Source organism: Gavialis gangeticus, unplaced genomic scaffold (assembly GCF_001723915.1).
Source record: "Gavialis gangeticus isolate Ggan-Ray unplaced genomic scaffold, GavGan_comp1, whole genome shotgun sequence".
Taxonomy (NCBI): Eukaryota; Metazoa; Chordata; order Crocodylia; family Gavialidae; genus Gavialis; species Gavialis gangeticus.
The window spans coordinates 106025529-106037005 of NW_017729031.1; the positions used below are offsets into that span (position 1 = coordinate 106025529).

Here is an 11477-nt window from a genome sequence, read left to right on the forward strand (position 1 = left end):
CATCTACAGGATAATCAACAGGCACGGGACCCTTATCACCCTCCAACATCAGTGGGGTGGGGCTGGGAGTAGCTGAGTGAGGCTTCAAGAATTGAAACCTGGTGCACTGCCTTGCCAGTCATTGGGTCCGGGCATACATCTCCTTGTAGAGAACAAAGAGAGAGTTCAAATCATGCTTGAACTACAGGCTTCTGTCCAGGCTAGGGTCCATATCCAGAGCAAACTGAGCAAGTCTCTCAGCCTGTGCAAAAAAACTCTGCCAGCGTCTTCATAGTCATGTCCTTGACCTCGACGACCACCTCTTGCTCCTGTTCCTCCTCTTCCTCATCAGTAGCTGCAATCTCTATCAGTTCATCAACACTTAATTCCTCATTGTGGGAATTGATGAGCCCCATGACATCTGCCTCCTCAAGGTCTGAAAAGCCATCTCCTTCCACCTTCCATCCAAGATCAATAACCTCTTGGACAGTTGAGCACAGTTTGGGGGGAGCCCGTGGTGTCCATAACACATTCCTTCCAGAGAGGCTTCCAAGCACTATTTGTGGTGCTGGATTTCACTTCATGCCATGAAGCCTTAATGTTATCAGTGACATCCCTCACATTGTATGCCTTCCACCACTCATGGATTGTTGGGTCTGTCAGTATCATCCAGCAGCTGGGAGATGCTCCTTCTTAGGTAGTAGGCCTTGAATGTTGATATCATGCCCTGATCAAGAGGCTGGATTAGTGAGGTCATGTTAGGGGGGAGGAACATGATTCTTACATTGGGGTTGATAGTTTCCATGTGTTTATGGTGTCCAGGGGCATTATCAAGGATAAGCAATACCTTAAACACAAGGTTAGCCTCCCTGCAATAGTGCTCTGCCTCCACGATAAAATGTTGAGCAAACCAGTCCTCAGAAACTTGGCCTGTTACCCATGTCTTCTTATTTGCAGGCCAGTGTACAGGCAACATGTTCCTACTCAGTGCTTTTAATGTACGTGGGTTTAGGGAGTGGAAGACTATCAGTGGCTTGCGCTTAGAATCTCCGGCAGCACTGCCACACAGTAGGACAGTCAGTTTGTTCTTCGCTGCTTTGAACCCACTTGCAACCTTCTCTTCCTTGAGATGTACGTCCCAGATAGTATCTGTGCCCCATCTCATCTGCAATGAAACCTTGCTTAGGACTGTACCCCTCAGCAGCTATGATTGCTTGAAGCACCTCAGGAAGCTTTGCAACAGCTTCATGATCAGCACTTGCAATTTCCCCAGTCATCTTAACATTGTGCATGGTCTTATGCTGAAGGGACTTGTCAAACCAGCCCTTACTAGCTATGAAGGGCTCTTCAGGGCCACCATCCTCTTGAAGCAGACAGCCATAAATTTGGAGGACCTTACACCTTATTGCAGCAGAGGAAAGATTCATCTTCCTCTGGGTCTGATCTTCCACCCACACCCCCAACATCTTCTCCAACAGTGGGTTCCTTATTTTCATTGCTATCTTGGCAGCAAGTGGTGTAGAATGCATCACAGAACTCCTTATGTTGTCAGCATTCTCCTTGATGGCACGTATGGTTGACTCACCCAGGTTGAATGCATGACCCAGTGCAGAGGGCCGCTCACCATCTTCTGCATGGTTCAAAATCTCCACTTTTGTGTCTCCAGTGTTAGCGAAGTTCTCTTGTGCTTCATTGATGGACCAGGGAGAGGGGTAGGAGATAAGCTAGTGGGATGGAAACTACAGAAACACATCATAGACAATAAGCAAGGAGCACAGATCTGCACAGGAGATTATATTTCGGTGTGCATCGCTCCTACAATGCACTGCACAAAGCAGCTGACTGTGGGCTTCCACCACACCAATCACATAAAAGTGAATTTACCTCACATATAATGAATTTTTGGTATAAAAGGGTCATTGCATAAGAGCGAATTTGCACATACAGAACCCACATAAAGCGAGGGGAACCTGTACTATCACTTTACAAATGGTAACTGTTAGAATCATCCCCTCCCTTCTTCCACAGGCATGTACATATTACAACGTAAATGGCTCTAAAGTTTTCTATTAAAACTGAAGGACTGTCCTGTCTTGTCAACTAGACATCACAGCAAACTATTACTATTGGGTGTTCTACTTAAAATATAAAACAATGGGCCAAATTAACCCTGGTGTAAAAGCTTGCAATTCTGACTACTATTAGCTGTGACTAGTAACTTAGGATGCCCAACAGGAGGTGTTTTTAGATGTCAGTCTTCTGAGGAAAACAGAGCTTACAGGAAACCTAATTTGTGTTGCTGAGTGACCGAACCATTAGATCATCCACAGTACAGCACAGACTTGGTCACACTCCTTTCAGCTGGAGAGCTGGTTCATGTAAAGCAACATGGTGTATTTGAGGGTGCCACTTCTGGGCATGGGAAGTTTGCAGTCTGGACATGGCCCAGGAGTTCTGTGACCTAAAATCTCTGAGTAGTTTTGGCCAACAAAAGGCAATGGTTGGCAACATTTTGGGGTTATTTGACAGAGCTTGTCTTGGAGCGTAGGCCACTTCCAACCTGGCTCATGCTGCCACTGATGCAGCTATAATCACTGCTCCCCCCTGCAGTGCTGCTGCCACTGCTCCTCATGGCTTCCTGGCCACGCCTGTCAGTGAAGCCCTCCACTACTGAAATGCCATGGAAGCGCCCAGCTACCAAAGTGTTGCAGAGGACCTCTTGCTCTGCAGGCCGGATAAAATGGCTCCAGGACTGAGTTTGGCCCACGGACCATAGGTTGCTGAACCCTGGGTGTTGTAACTTGGTTAATCAGTTGATCTACTCCAGTGGTGCCCAACCTTTTTGCCCAAACAAGATAGCTCCGTGGACCACATTTCACCTTCAGACCAGTGGTTGAGTGCCCCTGATTTACACTAATTCTCATCAGCTAAACCTCTTACTTTCTGGATTACAAAGCTCAGGCATGATTTACAATTAGGGTTTCTGGTAACCACCCCACAAACTCCCTTAAATATGTAAATATTTTCAGTAAGGTCTGAAAAATTATTTTGAAAAGTCAAATTTGTTTGTATTCCTCTGTTGGATTCTGCCCTTGAACTTGTTACCAAGAAGTTAAATAGCCTAGAAGATTTTTTTGCACAACTGTACAACTAAAATATTATTTTTTTTAATACCATGTTAAGTAATGTCAGTACTAGCATATCAGACATTAGATGTGGAAACCTTTTTCCTGTTTTAACATACCAGCTTTTTGTTTATAAAACTCTGAGGCTCTCTGTTCTTCAGGATAGATGCCTCCAAGGATTGTGCAGTTTTCTACGTAGATAAAATGAAGAATTTCAGAGGTATGCCCTACAACAAATGCGATCTGATATTGCAAATATTCCAAAAATAGTTTTCATAACTGAAAATATTAAATGTAAACTCCTGAGTGTAGTTTTAAAGTAGCTAAAACTGCTTTTTGCTGTGTTTTGGAGCAGAGGTGGCTATGTTTCAGTCATGGGTAAGGCAATCCCCATATGTTCTGCCTTTTATCACTGGTGATGTCATAAGCAATCTTTGTAAATCACTTTTAGGCTTTTGAATGATAATTCCCAGGACTGCAAATTATACTGTACATGTTAACCTCTGAAGGGGATGCATAGCTTGTTTATGCTGGAGAACTGAATGGGCAGAGTTGCACAATTGTAAGCCAAAGGTGCAATGTGTGTACTTTAAACAATGCATGAATAGAAAAACCCAGTTACTATTTTGTCTTACCTTCATGTCACAAACCCAACCCTTGGGGTATCCCCCGGACCCCAAGTTTTTCCCTGCTGTCCTGCTGCTTGTCCCAAGGGACAGACCAACATTTGCCCTTACACCAGACCCCACAGCTGCAGCAAGGGAATCTTTGCCAGCTCCCAGGTGAGATAAGAATTCCCTTGGGTTGTGAAAAAAATGTACTTCCCCCACTTCTGTAGAAGGGACTAGCCTTCACTTGCCCCAAGATCATACTTTACCACAGGTAATCATTAAGGTAACAGAATAACAAAAGGAATCATTGCATAGAAAATAATTGTATATGAAAAGTTGACCACGTTGCTTGAAGACAGAACAAAAAGACAATTACTTGCCCTTTCATTTGGCTACAACCTAATCCTTCTGGGAGTCCTGCCAGTATTTCCAGAGATCAGACTTTCTGTTGATCCTGCCAGCCCTGATTGCTGAGGATCTGGAATCATTCTAAGGCCTGGGATCATCCAAAGACAACCACTAGCTCACTGAAAGCTCCTAAATACCTCCCAGATAGCTTCCTTTCTCCCCTATCCCCCAGCCAACCTTGTTCACTTTTTTGGAAAGTCTCAGAATTCTCTAAAAAGGCCTTTCTTTCCTGGGGCACTTGGAGTTTCCCTAGCAAATGACCCGTTTTCCTGACATGACTTTGTTACTGTGAGACTGAGTTTTACCATTATAGGCAGACAATACCTTGGGCACCCATACCAATAATAGCCCTTCCATCCAGTGATAAGAATGATATGAATGAATATAACTTATTACCAGCTTTTAAATGGGACCAACATGAAATCAATCAAATCAAACTTGGGACAGATGTCTTTATGGAAGACACTTTAAGCTCCCAATTCATTCCTACTTTTGGGGTGTGCTTGGGACAGTCCACTCAAGCTCTACATTGCAAAACTGTTCTGAAGTTAATAGGTATCCAGGTTGTAGCTGTATTGGTCTAAAGCAGTGGTCTCCAAAGTGGGGTACGCGCACCCCAGGGGGTGTACAAGACGATCCATTGGGGTGCGGGAAGAAAATATTAGAACTTCTATTTCTATTTTTATTTATATAAATATACATATATTGGGGTGCATGCTCAAAAATTTTTTCCTGATAGGGGTGCACAATCAAAACAAGTTTGGAGACCACTGGTTTAAAGGATAGGACGTTTATCCCACGGATCCTGGCATAGCTTCCAGAAGTAGTAGATTCTGAGAATTTTGAAAGCCTTTGTGTGATACTTCAGGCAGTCTGTTATAACTGGGCTGAAGGACACATTCAGTGTGCTGAATTTCTCTAATGTAGAAAAAGACATAAAAAGGTTCAGGCCTCTTCATAGCCACACTTTTTGTTATGGACATACTTTTGTTTATCCATACCTTTGTTACTCTTCACCATTGTTATATCCACACTTCTTCAATCCTGAGTTGATGTTTTTTATTTTGTGTTTTATGAATTTATGAATGTTTTATGCTGTGTATGTAGCATGGGTACTAACTTGCAGAAAAGTAATTTATTTGCCAAGTGATGCTTTCACATAACAATCAACACTATTTATCACAGTGTTTTTAAAAGCATTTAAATATAAAACTGCCACACAATCTGGATGCACTGTTTATTCAAGCTGACTGGCAGCCTTTACTCAAAACAGGGCCAGAACTGTTGCACATTAGAACTGAGTTGGATTGGCATAGATTTATGAGAACTTATTTAATACAAGTTCTAGCTGGTGGTACCAGCAACTCATTTTCAGGAGCACACAGCTTAATTTCTCTGTTATCATGGAAACTTTCCATTGTGTTACTTGGATAAAGTAGATCTGTGAGATTGCTTTAGATTTAGCCATGCAATTGTTCTTTCCCATACCTTTTATTAGTTTATCTCTTGTATTTACCTGTCCAGTCAATGAACTTTTTAACACTGCCTTTGTCTTTAAAAGACAGTAAGTGCTTGGCCTTTGATAGAATTTATGGAGTCAATACCTTCCCATGAAAAAAAATGTTTTTCAGCCGCAGAATTAATTGCCTATTTGAGACTTTCAAGAATTGATTTTTGGTTTTATATATCACATCCAGATGCCTCTGAATCCATGAGACTAAATAATAGTTGTCTAATCTTAGCTGACTACTAAAAAGATAGATTCAAAATTTTCAGAAATGACTAACTGTTTGGGAAGCCCAGCATAATTGCCCTTCTGGTTGCCAAACTATCCTAAAACATCTTGATCACCTGGCCTCTGAAAACAAGGTTCCTTCAAGGTACATTAAAAGGGCATGCAGCCTTTTAAAAAAATCTTGGAGATCAGAACTGAAGGACAAGATTGTCCTGTTTCTGAAGGACAAGGTATAACCTCTGGACCTCAGTTTCACCTAGTCAGTTGTTTTGTTTGTTTTTTAGATGGCATACTTTCCAACAAAGGCTCTGGACAGCTTACTGTGAGAGACAACCTAATTTATATAAACAAGCAGATAAGGTATGAAACAAAAACTCTTTAAATGATATCACAGCTTAGCTTGCTAAATGCTGCCCAAATTGAAAGGTCTTGCAGCGTTTCCAGAAGATGGGAGGTCTCAAGAGGGAGGGAATTCCAAAGCTGAGGACTGACTACTGAAAACAGTCTCTCACATGTTTTCACCAATGATTTCCCATGTTTTGGTGGACTCTTGGTACTTACAGGAAGTTGTTCTTGGCTGACCTTAGGGATGTGGATGGGGCATAATGAGACAACAGCATTGACAGGATTGGCTACACAGCAATCTCTTCAATGAACTAAAACTCAAAAAAGGAATCCTACAAAAAAGTGGAAACTTAATCATAGTACTAAGGAAGAGTATAAGAGCATCACAAGGGTGTACGAAGAGAAAATTAGAAAGGCCAAGGCATGATTTGAAAGGCTACTAGCAAGGGACACAACAGGCAATAAAAAGGAATTCTACAAGTATGCCAAAAGGAAGAGGAAGGCCAAAGAAACCATAAGTCCCTTATGGAATGCAGCAGGTAATCTAATTATGCATAATGCACAGAAAGCTGAAGTGTTTAAAGTCTTTCTTACTTCAGACTTCATGAATAAAGTCAGCTACCATATGACAAGTGCCATTTGCAGCAAAGAAAGGGAAGGAGATAAATAGTCTAGAGTAGTGGAAGAACACATTAGAGATAACTTAGATGCTTTCAAGTCAACAGATCCTGGGTTACTGAAAGAATTGACTGAGGTCATTTCTGAGCCATTGGCTATCCTGGCTATCCTCTTTGAGAACTCATGGAAGTTGGGTGAGGTCTCAGATTATTGGAAAAGGGCAGATATAGTGCCCATCTTTAAGAAAGGAAAGAAGAAAGATCCAGGGAATAAAAGCGCAGTCAGCCTGAACTCAATATTTGGAAAGATTATATAGCAGATCCTCAAGGAATCTATTGTGAAGCACCTAGAGGACAATAAGGTGATTAGGAACAGCCAGCATGGATTCATCAAGGGCAAGTGAGGCCTGACCAACATGATTTTCTTCTATAATAAGGCTCTGTGGATGGGGTAAGAGCAGTAAATGTGATATACCTTGATTTTTGCAAGGCTTTAACACTGTCTGCCACTATTCTCATTAACAACCCAAGGAAATACAGACAAGATGAAAGTATTGTGAGGTGGATAAACAACCAGTTATTTTATTATGCTCAATGAGTAATCAACAGTGGCACTATATCCAGCTGGGAGGAGGTATCAAGTGAGGTTCCCCAGGGGTTTGTCTTGGGTCTGGTATTGTTTAATAATATCTTCATTAATGATTTGGACAAAAGAATTGAATGCATGCTTAACAACTTTACAGATGACACCAAATTGGGTGGAGTTGCAGATGCTCTGGAAGGTAGGGCTAGGATCCAGAATGACCTGAACAGATAGGACAAATGGTTCACAATCAACCAGATTAGATCCAACAAGGACAAGTCCAAAGTCCTGAATTTGGGATGGAATAACTGCATGCACAAATACAGAGTAGGGAATGATTGGCTAGGCTGCAATACTACAAAGACCTAGGAGTTACAGTGGACCATAAACTGAATAAGAGCCAACAATGTGCTCTTGTGGCAAAAAAGGCCAACAGCATACTGGGTTATATTAACAGGATTGTCACTTGCAAATCAAGGGAAATGATCCTTCTCTATTCAGAACTGATTAGGCCTCACCTGGAGTACTCTGTCAAATTTTGGGCCCCACATTTCAAGACAGATGTGGATAGACTGGAAAGAGTCCAGTGGGGAGTAACAAAAATAATTAAAGGTCTTGGGAACAAGATTTGTGAGGAGAGGTTGAAAGAACTAGGGTTATTTAGTTTGGAGAAGAGAAGACTGAGAGGGGATTTGATAACAGTCTTCAAAAACCAGAAGGGCAAGTATTAAGAGGATGGAGATACCCTTTTCTCTGTGGCCATAGGGACCAGACTGGTAACCATGGGCTCAAACTGCAGGAGAAGAAATTTAGATTGGAAGAACTTTGTGACCATGAGGGTGCTCAAGCATTAGAACAGGCTACCTAGAGAAGATGTGGAATATGCATCTTTGGAAGTTTTCAAAAGCAGGTTAAACAGACACTTGGCTGGGCTGGTTTAGCCAGGGATGATCCTGCCTTGGGCAGGAGGCTGGTTTAGATGACTTTGTGAGGTCCCTTCCAACCCTACTTTCCTATGATCCTATTAGGGAGAAGGCAGTCCCTTAGGTATTTAGGGCCTTATACATCAAAACCAACACTGTGAATTGCATCCGGAAAACTATTGGAACCTAGTGCAGACTTTGGAGCATGGGAGTTAGGTGCTCCTGGTGACCTACCCCTGTCAGAAGGTAGGTTTCTGCATTCTGCATGACCTACAGATTCCAGAAGGACATCAGGAGCAGCCCCACATCAAATGCATTGCAGGAGCTAGACTTGAGGTGATGAAAGCACGGATGATGGTAACCAGATCCAAATCTAAAGGTTAAGGTAATAGCCTTCTCACCACATAATACTGGTGAAAGGTACTCCACTACCACCTGAAGATCCAGATGCATCAGAGGATTCAGGAACACTGCAAAGCTGTGAACCTGAGTGCCAAGGGGAGGCCAAACCATGTCACCAATAGGTATCTCAATCCCCTTCTCTAGGTCAAGTGGTCTGCTCACCACCATCACCTCTCTGTCTTGTCTGGATTTAGCTTCAGTCGGTTCACCCACAACCAATCCTTAACTGCAGCAAGCACTGAGAAAGGACTGGGATTGTGTGGCCCAGGTCAGAGCAGAAAGAAAGACAGAGATGAGTGTCATCAGCCTACTGATAACATCTCAATCCAATCTCTGCATGACCTTACCTAGTGGCCTCATATAAATGTTGAACATTAGTGGTGACAAGATGGAGCCCTTGTCTCCCCCTAGGAGAAGACCTAAGGGGGAGACAAGCACTCAGTCATCAATACCTTCTGGCATCTCCCTGATAGGAAAGAGTAGAAACAATTTAGAGCAGTTCCACAAATCCTTACCAGGTCAGGTAAATACTTTTATCGATATCTCATGATCAACTGTAAACAAAGATGCTGAAACATCTAGTAAAATCAACAGGGCAAACTTTCTTCTGTTTATCTCCAAGTGAAGACTGTTGATCAAAGCCAAAAGTGCTGTCTCCATGCTATGCCTATGATGAAAGCCAGATGGACAGGGGTCCAGGTATCCAATAGCATCCAGATGTCCGGGAGCTGTTGGATGACCACTCATTCAGTGATCTTGCCCAAGAAAGGGAGGAGGTTGGAAATAGAGTGATAGTTGGCTGGGGATTCAGCATCAAGAGGAAGATCCAGACAGTTCCTAATTTAACATCTGCCCCCCTGACCTCCTGGAGGGAGTCACTGACAACTTCCACCATCAGGGACCCATCTCCCCTGGCTGGCCTTTGCAAATGAGGATGGGCATGGATCCAGTTCACAACTGGTTGTTTGCATGCCCCAAACATCCTCTGCATCAGAGGACGTGTTTAGGGGAATCTGGTAGATCAATTATGAACTGGACCTGTGTCAATTGGTTGTATAACCAGTTGTTATACTTCTAGTATTATAAGAGCCTAAGTCTGTCTGTCTGTAACACTTCAGTCATGCTCTGACTGGCTGACGGACACAGCCAATCAGAGTGCTCCAAGCTTGGGAGAGTGCTGCCATGATTTTGAAGCCACGCCAAGGACTGGACAGAGGGTGGGGGAGACGAGATCAGCAGCGCTGGCCTTGGCTCCCCCACCCCACTCCCTGAAAGAGGCAGAACAGCGGCAGCATGGGGTGTTAGGTGGTGGCACTCCATCCCAGCCCCCTCCCCCCCTTACCCCCCCGTCATTCTTGATGGGCAATTGGCTAGTGGAGTATAAAAGCAGTGCTGTAATTATTGAGTTGGTTAAGGTAGAATATGACCTATTTGTACCTTGTGAATGATACTTTAAAGAAAAAAGGGCTCAATTTCTTCTTTCCCCCCCCAGCTCCATATGCTTCTATGATTCTATCTGATTTCTTTTATTCATCTTCCTTTCCATTCTACTTTCTCTAGGTTCCCTAGCTTTCTCTGACTTTAACTCATGGCAATACATTTAACTTACCACAGACCATAAAGGTTGATATAATTGAAGAATGTAACAGAGACTCATATATTATGCTGTAGTTGTTGGTTTGCGGTCAAATATTTTCTCTGGCTTTTGTAATTTTCCTTTTCCTTCTTAATCTAACCCTTTTCTAGAGAGCAAACATTTCACATATCCTAAAAACACCTTCAGATAAATAATTACTTCTTACTCACAAGGTTTTTGTTGGATGGAAGTGATGATTTGGTTTGTGTCCCAGGACCTTTCTTTAATAAGAATCATATATTCCTGTTGTCAACCAATTATTCACTTTATCATGGCAAGTTCTGAAAACCTGTAATCCCTGCCAGAGATATAACTGATTTTGGACAAAGAAGCCAGTTCTGCTAAAACATTTTGCACAAAATGCTGCTTTTAAACGTACCACAGGTGAGGGGTTATTGTTGTTGTGTGTTTGTTTTGGTTTAAGTTTTTAGTATCTCTTGTGGGACCAACTGTATAGTTGTGAGAAAGGTCTGACAAGCTTTTGGACACACAATGCCCTTTTTCAGTCAAGACCTGTTTTGGTTTTCTGTACAGTAAAGATAGTTGAACCCAAACTCTAGATTCTAGTATGTTCACCCTTTGGACCCAAATTCTGTACCTCTCAACCAGTTCTGTATTATTCAAGGCTTGAACTGATAGGAATGCACTTTCCTGTGTGAAGCAACATCCTTCAGTTTAATAAGTAGTTAAGAGGAGGAAAAGTGAATTCCTACAAGGGGGTAGTATTAATACTAAGAATGAAAAGCTTCCCTTTTTTAAAATGTGTATTACTGATAGCCTCCATGTTTCAGGGGTACAGGTTATAGCTGTGTTGGTATAAGGACGTAGACAGACAAGGTTCTTTGAGTAAGTCTGATATCTTCTAATCATACCAACTCAAACAGTTGGAAAAAATCTTCTTTGCCAGCTTTTGGGTACAAATATGCTTAGTCAGGCTACGGAAGCATCTGCAGTTGGTCTATGCTCTTCCTGGATAGAAAGAACAGTAAAGAAGCCAGAGGCTGGTATGCATGCAAGATCTTCCCAGAACTACCCATCCTACTAGCCTTCAAACAACCACCAAACCTCGCTAACCTCATCACCATAAGCAAACTTCCTATGGCCCAAAACACA

General features: G+C 42.5%; 1 protein-coding gene across 5 annotated transcripts in view; it reads right to left on the reverse strand.

The window, feature by feature from the left end:
* Positions 1-11477, reverse strand: part of KIAA2012 (KIAA2012 ortholog) — a 126098-nt gene that overhangs the window by 55123 nt on the left and 59498 nt on the right. For 3 of the 5 annotated variants that reach the window (XM_019523502.1, XM_019523501.1, XM_019523500.1), the window contains exon 13: positions 3224-3295. The exons of the other annotated variants lie outside the window; for them this stretch is intronic. In XM_019523502.1, the coding sequence (XP_019379047.1) occupies positions 3224-3295 (72 nt within the window). The remainder of the gene's footprint in view (positions 1-3223; positions 3296-11477) is intronic. 5 annotated transcript variants of the gene reach the window in all.